The following is an 18207-nucleotide window of genomic DNA, read 5'->3' as shown; positions in this document are numbered from 1 at the left end:
AAGTATCTAAAAGATAGGAAATGCAACCTTAATTCAAAGATGTTGTGCTGCATGTATAAGGCAGCAAGGGCTATCTACATTATCACAGGGATGGCTGTTTGTTTTTTTTTGTCAGTGGGTTTTTTGTTTGTTCTGTTTTTTCTTTTTTTTCTTCCCCAGAAATTCTTATTCATTCGACAAGACAGATTTGCTCTGATGTTGAATCAGGAACATACAGATAGGAAACATCTCTAACAACATTACCTCATTTGCAAAGTGATAAAGCAAGAGAGGATCACAAGAAAGAACATGCCAAAGCCACTTAGTATTGCTCTTGTGATTAGCATTCTATTCCTGCCTCTCCCAGAGAGCTGTTTTGTTCAGGTAAGCAAGTCATTTCAACCAGTTTAGAAAGGAGGTCACTAGCTTGCTGAGTGCTTACCTAGGTCCCTTGGAGGCATGAGTTGCAGGAGTTCAGAGCACACAGAGCAGAAGCCAGAGGCAAACGAATTCTGAATATTAAAACATGGGATGCTGAATAATCAGAAAACAAATCATGAAGCCTCAAATTGGACATCTAAAATCAGCCAAGATTTTTAATCTTAATCTTCACGTCTCTCCTCTCTACACACAGAAAACACATCATGTCATTTGTTATTTCTGTGGACATACAAATGCAAGTGACTTGGGAAAGCATTCCATGTAGTGATGAATGAGTGAGAGTCACAGGTTAGTTAGCCTTTCTGTCTTCCTATTTTTGGATATTTTGAAATATTTGGAATAAAAAAGGTTCAGAGCTATATATTAAATGAGGAGAGAATAGAAGGAAAGGTTTCTTCCCTGTGATCAGGAAGTCCCTGGTGTTCACAACTGCTACCTGAACTCATATGTGAGAAAAAATTTTCTTCACTTTTCACTTGTACAAGAAGTGCTTATGTTCAGAGGACATCAGTATACTGGGGAAAGCACTCACAGCACTCTTTCAGTTCCCTCTCATTTGAAGAGACACAAACCAAGTCCACAAAAGACTTGGAAAGAAATGGAAAAGTACAAATGTAAAATCGATAACTCTAGTGTCATGTATACAAATATATTTGTATCTGTGTCAGACTTTCAGTTAACGGACTCTGATTACTGATGGAATAATGTTAATCACTCCAAGAGTCCATGTATATATAGTCTCAATGCATGCAAGAATAAGCAGTTCCTGTTCCTCCTATACATTTGCATGGAAGAATGCCTCAGAGTAATTCAAATAAACCATGTTGTGTTTTAATGATCCACCTGACTGTGTCAAGGCCTGTGAAGTGGTGTAGTGCCTGATGAAGACATGGGTGAAGTTGCAGGGAGCCACCTCACCAGTGTTTGGGATATGGACACGATGGTGGCAGTTTCCAGGCAGGTTTTGATCCAGCAGTTACTCACTTGACAACAGCTGTTTGGAAATACCTGAGCTTCAAATATTTTCAAATATTATGCAACTAGACCAAAAAGATTTCCAAAGAAGTGTGCCCATATAATGGGGAAATGCTCTGCATTGCTAAAGCTGCAAAATCAAGAAAGTCACCTAGGAGGTAAGAGTTGTGTGAGAGAAAAATTAGTTTCTTGCTTTCCTGTGAAATTTGAACATCATCTAGGGAAGTAATATCATGTAGTCCTTCCTGGTACTAGAACTGCCCAAGCCACAATAGCATAATTAGGATCCGTAAGCCTTTGTGTTGACTTCTGGTCAACTTCTGGTAGCAGAGGAACGAGGGGCAAGTAGGCTTCATTGTGTTTTGGTATATACCAGAAACCAACTCATTCTCAGATGAAATCATTGATCCATCATCTTGCCTTCATGAAGGGCAAGTAGATCTCTGATGGATTGTTGAAATTTTTTTCTAAGATAGGTATTTTCCATTCAGAATTGAGATACGCAGCTGTGCTTATAATTTGCCTGTTAGACACCTGCAAGAACTGCTGCCAGGCAACATGCAAGCTTTTACAGTGGTTCCTTTGGACAGTTACCTCCGGAGTACTGTGGTGAACGTGCTCTAGCAGTGGGCCTTTCTCCTCTCTTCTTGGCTGTTGCTGCTTATAGAGGTTAGTTCAATCAGGAGGCCTTCTGAGGCTCCTCAACCTGATGGAACAAGGAGATTGCTTCCTTGGTTTGGACCAAAAGATGCACCATGATATTAAGAGTAGCCTTTCTTTCAAAAGGTATGGGTCTGTACTAGCTGAGGAGCTGTTGAAAAAAGAGAACCCTGGCAACACCAGCTTCTCTGTAAACCACAACTCTAGAGTCAGTAGAGTTTTTATCAGAATGCCAGAAATGTATGTAACAGAAGATTCTACAACACTGCATGGAGAACAGTTTGCAAGCAGGCACTACAAGGCATTTGGATCTTGGAAAGGAAAGAAAGAACATCATGGATTTCTAGTTTTGGTAGTTTCTGTCATAAGATTGTGTTGGTAAACTGAATAGTATTTTTATGGCATTATGTATCTGTGTATGTTTATTGTCAGGAAAAAGATAAAAATAACACTGCTTGTGAGACATTCTTTGCAAACAAGTTTCATCCCTTCATATTATTCATCTGTTGTCTGTCTGGACTATGCGTGTTGGAAGGCTTCGATGCAAGGGGTTTTTTTTCATCAAGTTTCAATGCAAGGTTTTTTTTTTTCATCAGGTTTTTGTGTAGTGAACAGCTTCTGTGGGCTTTGAGTTTGTAAGTGTATGCTCTCTTACATACTGAGAAAATGGGGTTAGTGAATTGACCAGCAAAGAAGCTGAGAATATGTCATGAACCTCTTTGATAAATATTATAATATATGAGATTTATGGCACTTTCTGTAAGAGCAATCTTACAGTCTGTTCTTTTCAAATGTCACCATTTTTAATAAGTAATATTAAACTAAGATAAAAATGAAATATAAATAATATTGTCTTGAAAACAACCTTTACCCCTACTATTTAATTATATGGCATCAATACAGACATGAAGACTTTTTTTGTTTTATTTTGCTCTTCTGCTCAAAAATACCTACATTCAGTAAATCATACATACTCCTGGATCAGATGCTTTGTAGTTATCAGGAGTCTTCTCAGTAGATACGGCTTCCTTACAGGAATATGCCTCTGTGTTAACACAGAACCGCTGGAAGAAAGATAAGACATACCGATGTGAATTAACATTTAGGAGAAAACATAGAACTGGTTCAAAGCATTCTGTAATGCATGTGGTCTTTAGTAGTTCAAAGTTTCCTCTATCTATTTGAAAAATTTCCAGTAATCTAAAGTGACTGTAAATTCCAGCAATTCTAAAGTGAAGAGTTTGCTTAGCAGTTGTCAGCAGCTGCAACGAGCATGCATCTGGGAAAAGGATTATTGTACCAAAAAGATTATGTATGGTGCTACATCAGTACCTGTGTGTAGAAATACATAGCATTTTTATGCCTGTATTTTTTCGAGCAAAAAAAAAAAAATCCACCAATCTACACTTAATATTTTATATCAGTTAGTTTAATTTAAAAAAGAGGAGAGGCTGCTTTGAAAGTCATATTTATCTTAGCAGGGTTTATTGAGATGTATGGTACTTGGTAAAACCAGTGGGTTTTGTTCTGGGAATTTAATATTACTTGATTCTTTTTAAAGGATTACATTATATAAGAATGTGTAATCACTGTGACTTCTTATTTTGTACTCCAAATTTATTTTGACACCTTGCAAGTTGTTCTCAGCCCTCTCATACAATGTTAGATCGTCACATGGGTGAGGGAACTGTTTGCTTTGTAGAATACAATGCCACTAATTAAAATTGAAAGTAAATGCACTGAATTAGAATCAGCTCATCCATCAAGGGCTGGCTACTGATTATTTACTGACAGCGCTTCATTTAGCTCTATTAATTACACAGTGGCACCGTTATATAAAGGTTATGAGTGTTATGTTCCTGAAAATTAAGAAAGAATACATGGAAGATAATTGTATGTGCTGAGCCCTGGAGTCTGGAAGTGGTAAATGTTAAATGAAGTGTTCATGTGAATAATCTATTATGCGTCGCTTTTTTCTTATCAGCATTTTAATTGCAAGTGAATAAGCAGGGCAGCAGCTTACAGACCCTGATAGGCACCTTATGCAAGCTGCAGTGGTAGTGGCTGTATGACTCCTCAATAACAAAGGAGAGTCTGCCTTTTTACTGCTGCTGTAAAAATACTTCTTTATGCATTTGAACGTAATCCTGAATTATATTGGTTTATTGGTTTTCAAATATTGCAAGGAATTTTGTCTACAGTCTTCTACATTGACTACTCCCACTTTTCTTATTCCTTTATCCCTTAAATAATCAATCTTTCACCACCATTCTCCAGATAATATTCTCTAATCCCAGCTATGATGCAAACTGGCCTCCAGTGTTCCTGCATAACAGCTGGAATACGCATCTCAGTCACATCTGGTAGTCTTCCTCAGTGCAAAGCAAAAAGTTCTTTCAATATCAGAGCATACCAATGATAGGAATCTGAAATCATGTATTTAATTCTGGTGAGACGAATTTTGAAACTGTGAGTAGACATCTTCATTTTTCTAGTTCATACCTAACTGGGTTCAAACATACACTCCATTGGCATTCTTCTAAATAATTAGCCAGAGGGTAATATTTTTTACCTTTTCAAAAGTTCTGCGGGTTTATGCGGGAGGTGATGGTTTTTTGCTGTTTAAATTGGAACATGGCTTTGCGGTAGGGGGTTGTTTCTGCAAGTGAAGTCCAAATGCTCATTTCCTGTGAAGGATCTGCTAGCTGTGGTTGTTTGGTAATAAAACCCTTTGTGCTAAGGAGGCATGGCATGTATGGGAAAAGCCTGTGTGTGTGTATGTGTATTTAAAACATAATTCTCGATTGAAAAATATTGCTCTGTCCACATTCCAAAAATGTGGAGGTCATGGTCTTGAAAAGACGATTCATGTTCATGCTTTTCTGTTCAAGAAGGGACTTGAATATTCTGTTTGGTCCTGAGCTGTAAGTTTCCATCATAATCAGAGATGTTATTAACTCGGATCTGGTTATAATCAAAGCCAAAGCTGAGAGCAGCATTACTGCTGCTATACTCAGAGACTGCAACCATTAAGAAATTAGTTTTGATTAGTTTGTTTTGTAATGGTGTTGTGTTTTGACATCGTGCTGCATGATGTCAAGAAGGCCTCTTTTTAAAATCACCCTGCAAAAGTGCGGCTGGAAAGCAAATTTGGGCAGGAAAATGGAAAACAGATGAAGTAGTTGTATGTCACCGGGGGAATGCTATTTCTCGAGAGGATAGAAATGATCTAATTGCCTTTGATTTTTATGAAACACTATGAAAAGGAATCTGCTTATATATTAGATTTTACATAACTGGTCATTTTATAAACTGGAAATTGCAATGTTTGTAACTTAAACTGACACAGTGCAATGAACAAGCACCTTTGTGAACAGCCTTCTGCCAGCTCTCTGGAGGTTGACAGTTTTGCATTTTCTTTTTTTTTTCTTTTTTTTTTTTTTTTTTTTGTTGCTTTACCTCTCCCTTGTCCTTATAATCTTCACATCCTCAAGGAGGGTCACACTGTAATGATGTTTGTGGAGGCTGAGTGAGAATGAAAGCCTCCTGGCTTTTTATCTGCTGCCACTGCCTTCTTTGGTCCTCTGGTTTTTCTGGTGGCTGCACACCTGCCCCCTGCACTGCTGTGGAGTTGCACAATTCCTGTCTAATTCAGCGTATACAGGCAGATGATTTCAACATAAGAAATATAGTTTCTAACCTCCATTTATTTGCCAGGTTATGTAACTCACAGTATGGACCAGTGGGATTTTTTTATTATTATTATTATTTTTATTTTGAGATTTTTTAAGTTTTGGGAAGCACGTGCATACATGAGCTGTTTGAAATGAAGTCACATCTGCAGCAGTGCATCACCCAATTCTCTATTACATAACGCCCAAAAGAAAACCTTCAGTGCTACCAAAGTGAGTACTGATTCAGTAGCTGAAATGTCCTGTCTGCAAATCCAACATTGCAGGTATTAGTGAGAGTGGTGCTGGATCTACCATCTTTGGATGGGAAACTAATCTCCTGCTGAATTCATCATCTTGTTGAGGTGATGTACCAGCCTAATCCCCAGTTTTGCCAAGTAAGCATTCGGTGGACTCGGTTGATGTGTGTGCTGTCTCTGAAGCAAGTATCCTACTGTTCTACTTTACCAGAGTGCTATGAAGTAGTGTATTGACAGCAATGTAGTACTGGCTATGCCTTGGTTGGTAAGCAGCGCTTTTTTTACTGCATTAGAATATACCTAGTCTACCTAAAATATTCTCTGTAATTTCAGTTTCAACCTATCTTTTACCTTCTCCTTGACAACATTCTCACTGTTGGTGCCCTGATCTTTGTGATGCTTGCTCTCGAGGCTGTGATGCTAAGCTCCCTTGTAGTGCTTCTTATTTTCATTATGGACATATTGTATACATTTGTGCAAACTGCATTACCTTCTGATCAAAAATGAACTTCAGTTAACAATTTCCAATGCAAAAACAATTACAAAATGGTTTGTTAGGCAAGGAGTATGTTCTCTTTTGCTCATATTTTATCACGGTTGTTGAAGTCTCCCATGCGTGTGCTTTTAATACATCCTTTCAGCTCTCCATAATATCACCAAGGCTTTAACAGAGAACAATTGTATAGTTTGAGGACATGTAATATGTGACTAGAAGAAATATTTACATCTGGCATGATCAAAGCTTTTGGAGTATATGAATGTGCATGTAGGAGGTCTAATTTTTATGTGGGTGGATTAACAAAGAGGACTAAAACAGTGCAGTACTTAACCCCTTTCCCTTTATGAAAATTCACTTCCTGAAAATGAAAAAAACATGTAGTACCTGATGGTTATCTTTTGTTTTTCATTTCAGGGAGTAGTATTAATTCTTCTGCTTGTAACTACTTGTTTAAGGCACGGAGAATTTTTTTGTACTTCAGCCCCTGTAATGGCTTATTTAACAAGATGCTTATCATGTTGCTTGTATTTTTGCACATTGGAACATATAAGTGCTTTAGAGTTTTAATAACTGATAAGTGATCGTTTTGACACAGTTTGATAGCCTGCAGAACTGCTGTGGTAGGAGCACTAGGTATAGCCATGTCTCCAGGTTCACTTTCTGCCGTTTCAGTCCCTGTGTCTATCAGTCAGGATTGGGTTCTAGAAATCTGTCAGTTTTTTTCATTCACTTATTTAAAATATGTAATTGCTTACATTATGAGAGGCTATTATTAGCTGTTTGAGTCATCTCGGTTAGCAGGCTGTTTACATGGCTCTGGTGGTGAAGCTTTGGGTGCTGGCTGACCCGCCCAGACAGCCTGCTGCCAGGGGAGGTCCTGCTCTCTCTCCTCTTGCATTCCTGCTCTGTGCAGGGGCCGTGGGACCTCGCCATCCCCAGCTCCAGCCGTGCCCATTCAGGCTGCAGGGCACGCAGCTCAGCTCACTCACCGAGCAGGAAAGCCCACACACTTTGTTGCACACCAAATCCTTATTTTGCTGTTCTGAGCATTAGTTTACCAGGTGCTTAGCAGAGGACCTGAGCTGGCAGAAGTTACACATCAAGGCCATGGCCGGAGGCTGGTGTGAGGGAGAGAACCACCTGCCCATAGAGAGCTTCCAGCGTGCTGAGACCGCTGCTGAAGTCGCAGTGTGAGTCATGAGCTCAGTATCAGGTAATCTATAATTCGTGGCTTCTTAAAAAGCAGTCATGTTTTGCAGGCAAACTGATGTGAGGAACAGTTCTCGTCAGTTAATATGTCAGTGAAGACACACATTTTGTGGGTACCTTAAAAGCGTAAGTACATGCTTACAGCATTCAGTGCTGTTATTTTTAGAGCAGGGGGTCATCAAAGCCAAAAAACATTCTCCCTGCTGAAAGCATTTTATACTGTTTAAATCATAAGGATGCAGTAACTTTGCTCGCTGTTTTCTCTTTATTACTTCAGCACTCAAAAGCTAAGGGAGTAGATGCACCTTTGAATACTTATTCCACTGCTTTGTTGCCTATGTGGCAGTGGTAGTCAGGTCCTGAAGTACTCTAGTATCAAATACCCGTGTGAGCTGCTGTGGAAGCCAGTTCATGGCAGTGTGCTGTGTGAGGGATGGCAGCTGGGGAAGCGGTGGGGGAACCACGCAGCCCCGCTCTGGTGCCCTGCGCCAGGGCCGGGCTTTGATCTGCCCTTCAGCCTGTGTCACACCTCAAGTGCCAGGAGGCCATCGGGGGCCTGGCGTTGGCAGGCTCTTTCCCAAACATCTGAAGCTTAAGTTTCAGCCTTATCTACGGGATGCCTCTGTGTTTTCCTCTGGCCTCAGCAGCAAATCTCATGTGCTCGGTTGGCAGATCAGTTGAGTGCTGTCTGCAGTTCACAGGAGGCCAGTCTGTGTCTTTGGAACAGTGCTGTGTTCAGCCTTTGTGTTTTTGCTGTGTGTTAGATTTCCTTTGTATATTGTTCTTGTAATTTTTCTCTTCTTCAAGAAGAAAAAAATACATAAATAGAAATACAAATATATATATATAAATAAATAAATGTAAATATATACAATTTCACTTGTTTTCACACAAGGATTCCTCTACAAGCTTACCATATTTTTTGATTACAAAATAGCCTTTTCTTTTGTGTTGCACTGTTGAAAAACAACTAGCAAGCAGGTTTGATCTAAGCAGTACCTCAGTATCGCTTGTTTTGCTACCTTGTCAGTTTGGGGCATTTTCACATCATAATTAGAGGCCCTAGTGGGCACAGCAATGGAGGAAGGAAGCTTAGAGAAAAGACTTGGAAAGAAACAATCAGCAAAACCAATACCTAACGTAAATGGTGTGGGAATGTGGCACTGTGCCCCTGCAAAGTTTCTCCCACTGACAAAACTGAGGGATGCCCTGATACTGTGATAAGTCTTCACATGAAGGAAACAGGCTTGAAAATTTTACTGCCTACCAGAGAGACAAACCGTGTATGTAGCGTTATTAGTGTCACCAGGAGATTGACTGCCTACCTTCCTGTGGCTTGTCCAAGGAGATTTCCATATACCCTCATCTAACTCTAAGATAAAGAAGGGACCATCTGTTCTTTTTCCTTCACTCCCTTCTTTATTACAGTCCTTTGTTCTCATGGTCTCAAATCCTAATTCATCCTCCCTGATGTGCTCTGGACTTCGCTGGGTCTATCAGATACCATGTGCTCATCTTGTCATCAGCCTGTTCTGCCCATAGTTGTTTCCTGCTCTTCCTTACTCATTGGCATGCCTATTTCCCCAGTGATGGCATGCAGATCGCATTTTATTGTACAATCTTTCTTCTGTGCCAGCACACACCAGAAAATACTCCAGAGCATACTCTGGAAAATGTGCTGCTGGCATAGGGAGCAGAAGGTGCACCCAGACCGTACTTCTTGCGTTCTTCCTTCTGCATCGATTTTCCTGGCTCTGCTATTTACTTTGCTCATAAAAGGCAGTCTTCAACGACGCATCTTTATGATGTCACTGTATAGAAGTAAGGCTATTTTGTGAGCAGCTGTTTTTTGCTGGTGGCTGTAGACAAGGGTGAATTTTGCCAAAATCTGTTTTACAGTAACGGGGATTTAACAGGGACTTGTTCATTAGCTGTTCCCTTCCTGTCCTCTTTCTCATTTAAAAAAAAAAAAAACCAAACTGCCCTAATGTTACCACTGGTGAAACCCGTATCAGTGAAAGCCGAGGCTGGGTCTGAACGCAAACAAGTCTGCTGGCCAGTGGGGAAGTTTAGGGAAGAAATACCATGCAGCTGATTGTTTTGTGTGCAGTTTTGGCATTTGTTTGTTCATTTCTTCAGTCCTCGGGGAAAATACTGTAGAAGCTGATAGCAAAAACTGTGTAAACAGAGCTCTGCGATGATATTGTAAACAGTGTCTGCCTTGCCCTTCTTTAGCATCTTCTGCAGACCTGTCTTGTGTGCTGATCTCTCTTACATGTTGCGTATGTGTATATCGTTCCATGTATAAAGGGATTGCATACCAAATAGTGACTCATTTTATATCCCAGCTCATATAATGTGCTGTAGGCTTTGGGTTCCAGTGAGTCATCAGCTCAGATTTATGGCATAGCTGCAGGTTTGTGTAAATAGTCACCATGTTGGGGTGTCAGGACAATCTCTAGAAGCGTTTCTAACAGACAACTCTGTGTACAGACATCCACAGTGAGGAATGTCACTACGTGAGCAGGAAAAAGTATCAAGCATCAGTGTTTCAGCTGCTTTGCGTATGATGTTGGAACTGGAAAAAAGGCTCCGAGTGTCACAGAGACAAGTATCCATCTAACTTGCTTGCAATCTGATTCATCATTATAAACATGTTTGTGTAAATCTTGGTCTCGCTATACATCATTGCACGTCTTTTCTCTTGCTAGGGTTCACGTTTAGGGTCATGAACGCACCCTTGGCCCTGGACTTGGCCTTTGGCACGCTGTGTGAGCAGCTCCAGCAGTGGGGGCAGACGCATGCTGGCATCCCAGTGCTGCTGGGGTGGCTGCTGGGAGACAGTGACCCAAGGGGAGGCCTGCAGACATCCACCCCAGTAAGTGACACCCGCTGCTGTCCCATGGCAGGGCTGCTGTGCTTCTGCAAGCTTGTGGTGGGGTGGAACAGAATAGTGGAGTGGACTGATGGTCGTTACTCCAATATTAATTGTATTACAATTAAAAATAAAATATAAATCACATGGACAGTGTTTAGAATAAATAAATAGAGTTTGATGTCAGTGGCCTGGCAATATCAGCACGAAATTAAAAGACCAACAAACAATGAAATAAATCAAGAGGTACTTAACAAATGGCTGCTGGCTGCAGCTGCAGCTAATTGCACTTACTGTCATTGCTGCTGATTGCTGGGTTCAGACTGCATGCTCTCCTGCCTCGCTACAGCCTCACTTAGCACTTGCCATGCCACATGGGTCCTTTTCTAATGGCTGTGTTTCCACTTAGGAAGAAGACGAGTGCCTGTTTGACAAAGGGGAAGTGAACTTCTGGGCAGAGAAGCTGACCAGTGCCAGGTTGCTGGGTAAGCACCTGCTGCTGCTCGCCCAGGTGATCCACCTGGCCCTGCCGGATGGAGGAGAGCTTGACCGACTCTCCAGAAGGGCCCAGGACCAAGCCCAGCTCATTGCCCGCCTCCTTACAGCCCTACCTCCGAGTCCAGAATTTTTGAAAACGGCAGAATTCACAAAATTGGCCATTCAGAACGAGCAAATATCACTCTGCCTTAAAATATTGAATTTGCTGCAGTCTGTTGACAAGGGCAAAGATGGAAATCTGGAAAAGTAAATTACCAAAAGTTCCTAAAAGGCTACAAAGTTCCTAAAAGTTCTTTCTCAGGGAGCTATAGGCTCAGCAGGGAGCCAATCCTAAGGGTATCCATGGAGCTGAGACATGGCTATGGTGAGCCCAGAAAGCCTGCCACAGACTGTTCACTATTCATGTTACCAATGCATTTTCCATCCATGAATCCATTCGTTTTTTGTCAGGTGTGCTGCTGGGGACCGTTCCCTTTAAATGCATTTGCTAATTTAATTCGGCTGAGCATGGTTTGTTGTCGCTACTGTAGGAAGCAGAGCAGCTCAGCCTAATATTTTCCATTCAGCCAGGTGCAGGCCACCTGTTAGGTAGGGTACATTTTAGTCCAAGTCTTGACCTCCTGTATTTTAATACCAAGAAAAATTTGGGTGTTTTTTTTGTTTGTTTGTTTGTTTTTTGGTGGTTTTTTTTTTTTTTTGCTTCTTTCTATGCGTGGAATGGTAATTAAATTGATAGGGTAAATTTTTAAGTGTTACTTAAATAAATCTTGGCTTTTTTCTTTGCCCCTGACAAGATTTTGACTGTGTTTTAAACGTTACTGCACTCTTCTCTGAACCTTACTTTGCTGTTAGCCTTGTAGATGGACCTGCATCAGTTAACGCTTCGCGTGCCCGCATTTTCTGCAAATCGAATGGCCGCTGTTGCGAAACGTCGACGTTTTGCAAACCGCTTTCACTGGGTGCGAGTCGAGCGGCGGCGCTGTGTGCGGCGCTTCCCGCCCTGCCGCCGCGCCGGGACAGCCGGGAGAGCCGGGCCGGGCCATGCAGCGCCACGAGCGGCCAGCAAGTGGCAGTAGAGCACCGCCATGCGCGGCGGCAGCGGCGGACGGGGGCCGCGCGGCCGGAGGTGGGACGCGAGGGCTGCTCTGCTGCGGAGCGGGCTGCGCTTCCAGGCAGGGCTTGGCGGGGGCGCGAGATTGCATCGGAGCTCGAGCGTGAGCGCGAATCCGAGCGCTCGCTGTCAGTTGCAGGGCTCGAGGTGACGTATGTTTCTTAAAGCGAAGCGCCCGCTCGGTCAAAGGGGAGAGTTAGCACCGCGATGAGGGCTGGGAGCCTGTGCCGTGCGCGGTGCCGGGCGGTGGCTGTGGGACAGCAGCTCGAGTTGTGGCAGCTCCATGGGCCCCGAGGACGGGTCGGGTGCACCGGGCAGCGCGGTGCCTCACGGCGTGTGTAGCGCGGCTACAAGCACCGCGCTCCCCCCTACTTTATAGGGAGCAAATAAAGGTCCGTGCCGGCGGTCTCGTTGCTCGCAGTTACCGCGCACCAGCCGCTCGCAGGACTTAAACCCTTAGCCGGCCCTTGCAGCTCGCTAGAGTCGGGCCGGGAGCAGCTGCGCCGGGCTCGGGGCAGCACCGCACGCGGGCGGCACCGCCGCACTCCCCGGGGCCGTGGCCGGCAGCGTTACTCGGGGCGGACGCCAGGGGGCGGCGCGGCGCCGACCTCAGCTCGGAAGGGCCCTGAGGGGGGCGAAGGGCCGGACCCGCCGCCAGCCCGCGATGGGTCGGGGGGGGCACAGGAGCGCGGCGTGGGCCAAAGCCCAACGGGCGGCCGAGGAACGCACCCACCCCAGCCCTGTGCTTGCAAACGCGCTCTGACGGCGTGCTTCCTGCTGACGTGGGCGGTTCGCAGCCGGGCACGGCTCGCAGTAGGGCGAGCACCGAGTGCCTGAACCTTGCGGACGCAAACTTCGCCTCCCGCCTGGCGGTGTGGGACCGGCGCTGCCCCACTGGCACTAGGCGGCCGCCCGTCTGGGGGGAAGGGGGGATGCGAGCGGCCCGTGGCACAGCAGCCCGCACCCGCCGCCGCCCCGCGCGCGGCCCTTTGTCCCGCGGCAGTTACGTGGCACGGGTTTATTTTCGGCGGGGCGGGCGGGGGCGGCCCCTTCCCGCGGGGCCCGGGCTGCCATGGCCGCCGCCGGGCCGCTCGGTTCGGGGCGGGGCGGGGGCCGGAGCGGGGCGGGGGGGAGCGGGGCCCGCCCCTGCGGGCCGCGGCGGCGGCGTTTATATGGAGGCGGCGCGGGGCGCCGCGGAGTTCCCGCAGGTCGCTCGCTGCTGTGCAGCCGCCGTCGCCGCCTCGGCCCGGCACCCGCCGTCCCGCCCGCCCCGCCGGGAAGGAGCCGGGACCGTTTCGGCTCCGAAGCACGCGGCCCCCTCCCGTCTCGTCGTGGCTTTTCCAAACCCTCCGAGGAGAGCGGGATCGTTCGGTCCTTCCTGTATTTCCGATCATTACAGGATCTAGAGATGTCTACGACGCTGTTATCTGCCTTCTACGACATCGACTTCTTGTGCAAGGTAAGGGGGGCGCGGGGGTTTCGGCGCAGGGCGCCGGGGGGTGCCGCGTTCGGGGCCGGGGCTCCTCCGCCCGACTTCGGCGGAGCGGCGGCGCGGGCTCGGCGCGGTCCCGCTGCAACCCGCTCTTTTTCTTCCGTCCCGCCGCCCCGCAGACGGAGAAGTCGCTGACCAACCTCAGCAGCATGCTGGACAAGAAGGCCGTGGGCACCCCGGTCACTTCCTCCGGCTCCAGCTTCGCGCCGGGCTTCCTGCGGCGGCACTCGACCAGCAACCTGCCGGCCCTGGCTGCCGGCGCCAAGTTCCCCAGCCCCACCGGCTCCAGCTCGTCCTCCTCCTCCTCGTCCTCGTCCTCCTCCTCGTTCGGTGGCCTGAAGGAGCCGGGCTCCGGCGGCGGGGGCGGCGGTGGCGGCAGCCCCACGGCCCTGCTGAACAAGGAGAACAAGTTCCGGGACCGCTCCTTCAGCGAGAACGGCGAGCGTAGCCAGCACCTGATGCAGCAGCTCCAGCAGCAGCAGGCGGCGGCCGGCAAGGGTGGCGGCTCGGGGGGCGGCGGGGCGCCCATCAACTCCACGCGCTACAAGACGGAGCTGTGCCGCCCCTTCGAGGAGAGCGGCGCCTGCAAGTACGGCGAGAAGTGCCAGTTCGCTCACGGCTTCCACGAGCTGCGCAGCCTCACCCGCCACCCCAAGTACAAGACCGAGCTCTGCCGCACCTTCCACACCATCGGCTTCTGCCCGTACGGCCCGCGCTGCCACTTCATCCACAACGCCGACGAGCGCCGCCCGGCGCCAGGCGGGGGCACGGCCGCCGCCCCCCCGCCCTCGGCCGCCGCGCCGCACCAGCACCACCACCACCACCACCACGCGGCCCCGCACCCCGCCGGCAGCACCGGCGACCTCCGCGCCTTCGCGCCCCGCGAGCACCCGCTGGGCGGCGGCTTCGGGCACCCGCGCGGCGGCGGCGGGGAGCGGCCCAAGCTGCACCACAGCCTCAGCTTCTCCGGCTTCTCCGCCCACCACCACCACCAACACCACCCCCCGCACCCGCACGGCGCCGCCCCGCCGCCGCCTCCCGGCGGCCGCTTGGAGGCCGCGCTGCTGGAGAGCCCCGGCGGCTCCCGCACGCCGCCGCCGCCCGCCTCCGCCTCGTACTGCGAGGAGCTGCTCTCGCCGCCCTGCGCCAACAACGCCTTCGCCTTCTCGGGCCAGGAGCTGGGCAGCCTGATCGCGCCGCTCGCCCTGCACACGCCCGGCTTCGCCGCTGCGGCCGCCGTGGCCGCCGCCGCCTACTACCGCTGCCAGCAGCAGCAGCCACCGCCGCCGCCCGGGGGCTGCCCGCCGCCCCCCGCCTCGCCGCCCTTCAGCTTTCAGCCCCTGCGCCGCCTCTCCGAGTCGCCCGTGTTCGACGCGCCGCCCAGCCCGCCGGACTCGCTCTCGGACCGCGAGAGCTACCTGAGCGGCTCGCTCAGCTCCGGCTCGCTCAGCGGCTCCGAGTCGCCCGGCCTGGACTCGGGCCGCCGCCTGCCCATCTTCAGCCGCCTCTCCATCTCCGACGACTGAAGGGTGGAAGGAAGGAAAGAAGGAAGGGGCCGCGGGCGGTGGGGCGCTGGGAGCGAGCCGGCCCCCCTCTCTATTTGTCTGTTGTCGTTTTTTGTTGTTTTTTTTTTTATACGCGTAACCTATCTATGTACACACGAGAGCTGAACAAAGCGAAAAGCGTCGTGCGAAAGGGCGACTGACGTGAACTGAACAAACCTATTTTTCTAGAGAGACCTTGGAAGAAGGGGGATTTGTGTTTCGGAGTTGTCCTTCTCGTTCTCCGGAGACGAGTTCTGATCCACACCAGCAGCACCATTCCATCCGGGAACGCGGCCGGACCCACCGCGAGCTTCTCCAGCGCGAAATCCAACATCCTGCCAAGAATATGCCTTGATAACAACCTTCTATTTTTTTTATATATCTATATATTATTATTATAACAAATGCTAAAACCTTCATTCCAAAGTTTAATATTGGTTCCATTGCCACCACTTAGTGGATGTTTGGCTTAGAACAACTTTTCTTTTCGTTGTTGCTTTATTTGGAAGCACTCGACCGAGTTAGTTTGTAATTGTTGGAGAATAACTGCTGATTTTTTTTTTTAATTTTTTTTAGCTGTTTTGAGTTGATTGCATGAATGAGTCACTGCACACAACTCAATATGAAACTATTTAACTTATTTATTATCTTGTGAAAAGTATGCATTGGTAATTTGTTCATACTGTATTTATCGGGTATGATGAAAAGCAATAGATATATATTCTTTTATTATGTTTAAATTATGATTGCCATTATTAATCGGCGAAATGTGGAGTGTGTTCTTTTCACAGTAATATATGCCTTTTTGTAACTTCACTTGGTTATTTTATTGTAAATGAGTAAAATTCTTAATTTAAGAGATTGTATGTAATATTTATTTCATTAATTTCTTTCCTTGTTTACGTAAATCTGAAAGATTGCATGGTTTCTGTATAGAAATCGGTCTCGATGCTGTGGAAGTAGTTTGAGGAATTTCTACGGGATTTTTTTTAGAATGTAAATGGTTGTAGCCCGTCCGAGTAGAAGAAAACCAACAACAAGAGACTGACTTTTGGCAATCAGACTTCAAAGTGGCGAACCTGATGCAGCCTCGTTCCAAGTATAACCAAAAAGTGTTCCTCGTTGCCTAACTCCACCACTCACACTGTGATGTAGTCTCAACGGATGTAGCAATAATTGGGGTGCCCAGTATTATGCCTCACAGTGCCTTCTGGAGGGTCCACGCTTGCCTTAAATACTTCTCAACCAAATGAGTATTTCTCTTAATGCTTGAGGTGATAATTTGAATGTAGGGATGGGTTTTGACTACAGCAAAATTTCACCACTCTTTATTTTGTAAGAATGGCGGCCATCTTTGGATCTGAAACTTTATACACGAGCATATCTTGTTTAATTGAATTCCAAAACTTGTAATATTTTTTTTCTTATGTAGAAAGTCGGGAGTTTTCCAAAACTTTCCTGGACGGTGGATGAATGAGCGGTAGCTTAGTTTTGTTTGTACATAGGTACAGATTGAGCACTATGTACTCTTTTGGACTACTTTAACAGAAGTATGTTTTGAATGTAACTAAAGGATAAGTCAACTTGAGTTGTAATATATTTTTCGGGAGTCAGTTCACTACAAATTGTGTGAGACTGTAAACTTTGTACTGTAAATGTTTTGTAGTTCTCCCAATAAAATTTTTTTTGGAAAAAAAAAAAAAAAAAAAAGCAACACCCCCAGCCCCTCACCCTTCCTTGCCTGCGGGGTGGCCCTGTCCTGCTCACCATCGCCCTCAGTCTGGCTACAGATTAACCAGCGCACTCCTGCAGCTAGGGCTGGGCAGCAGCCAAAGCTAATATGCTTTTCCAGAATGTTCGGCCTTGCAAGTTGCTTTCTCCTGCTTCCCTTTTTTTTTTTTCTTTTTTTTTTTTTTTTCCTGCTTTCTTTTTAGGTCAAGGGTAGAGGATTCGGCCTCTGCTGCGTGTACCTTTGCAGTTGGAATGGAAAAATCTAGTAATGGCATTTATCGCTGCTGGGGACCTGCTGGTACCCTTCCCACTTGTTTGGGCTGAGAAGGAAGTGGCAGGGCAATAAAAAGGCATCGTTAAGATTCACCCTTTGTCCCAAATCCACTCTCCTCAGCAGCAAGATCCAGAGAGGGATGAGGACTTCTGCCTCAGTGCTCCCTGGGCTGGGGCTCAGCAGTGCTAATCGGGCTAGCATTAAACATGTTAATCAGTGTTCAGGGCTTGAGTTTTTAAAGAAATTGCCTTTCTGGGGGCGTGTTTATATAACAGAATGCTCAGTGGCCTGGGGATTGCGTGTGTTAATGCTGGAGGGATTTTCTTCACTAATAGCTCTGCAGTTTGGTTCCTTATTCCAATCAATCCCTTAAACTTTAAGTCATGGTTTCTGCAGGCTTATTTTTGTTCTTTTGTCATACTAATAATAAATGTTGTTAACGTTATGGCATCTTTGTGCTGTCTGGACTGCCGCGGTACTTTCTATAAATACGAGGCAGAATGTAATACGGGTGCCATATGTTTGTGTAACAAACCTTGGGCTGACTCTGGGTTTAAAATTAAAACAAACGTAAGCAATGTATGACAACACAGCCCTGCCACAGCAGCCAGCCTTTTTTATTGGGTCAGCCCGATAGGTTTTGCTTGGGATTGGCCCTTTTTTTACGGGTTAGTCCGATGGGATTTGCTAGGGATTGCTTCCTTAGCAGTTCTGGAGGAGCTGCTCTCAGGGCCCCCCCGTGCCCACAGGAGGGGCCCTGCTGCGGTTGCAGCTCACCCGGGCCGATGTCCTGACTCGCTTTTGGGATTTGGAAACAACTTGTTGAGCTATAACTGCATTAACTGGGAGTGCACACCTCATTGAGTTGTGGGATTTTTCTTTCCCGAGGTGCACTTTTTGCTTTAGCCCACCTCTTCCCCTGCACTTATCCTCTCCAAAGCAGATCAAGACCTCCCACACTGCTGCCCATGGTGTATGTGGGACAATG

The 18207-nt window shown here is 46.8% G+C and overlaps 2 protein-coding genes across 5 annotated transcripts in view; both read left to right on the top strand.

Annotated features, from left to right (window-relative positions):
- THADA (THADA armadillo repeat containing) overlaps positions 1–11860 on the top strand; it is a 209874-nt gene extending 198014 nt beyond the window's left edge. For 3 of the 4 annotated variants that reach the window (XM_019612707.3, XM_085219344.1, XM_085219345.1), the window contains 2 exons: positions 10406–10572; positions 10979–11860. In XM_019612707.3, coding sequence (XP_019468252.2) covers positions 10406–10572; positions 10979–11317 — 506 coding nt within the window. In that variant the 3' untranslated portion in view covers positions 11318–11860. Of the gene's footprint in view, positions 1–159; positions 359–10405; positions 10573–10978 lie in introns of those variants that run through there. The other variant, XM_085219346.1, reaches the window with a different exon arrangement.
- A 1637-nt stretch (positions 11861–13497) lies between these two features.
- ZFP36L2 (ZFP36 like 2 zinc finger CCCH-type) lies at positions 13498–15316 on the top strand. The gene is made up of 2 exons (XM_085219349.1): positions 13498–13637; positions 13790–15316. Exons 1-2 carry the CDS (start codon positions 13587–13589, stop codon positions 15194–15196), a joined length of 1458 nt encoding a protein of 485 aa, XP_085075475.1. The 5' UTR covers positions 13498–13586; the 3' UTR covers positions 15197–15316.
- Positions 15317–18207: the final 2891 nt, after the last annotated feature.

Source organism: Meleagris gallopavo, chromosome 2, assembly GCF_905368555.1.
Source record: "Meleagris gallopavo chromosome 2, MGAL_WU_HG_1.1, whole genome shotgun sequence".
In the NCBI taxonomy this organism is placed as follows: Eukaryota; Metazoa; Chordata; class Aves; order Galliformes; family Phasianidae; genus Meleagris; species Meleagris gallopavo.
This window is presented reverse-complemented; position numbering and strand designations above follow the sequence as displayed.

Coding starts and splice junctions, on each gene's coding strand:
- ZFP36L2 (XM_085219349.1), top strand. CDS start 13,587: ATGTCTACGACGCTGTTATCTGCCTTCTACGACATCGACTTCTTGTGC. Junction 13,638..13,789: donor ACATCGACTTCTTGTGCAAG/GTAAGGGGGGCG, acceptor GCCGCCCCGCAG/ACGGAGAAGTCGCTGACCAA.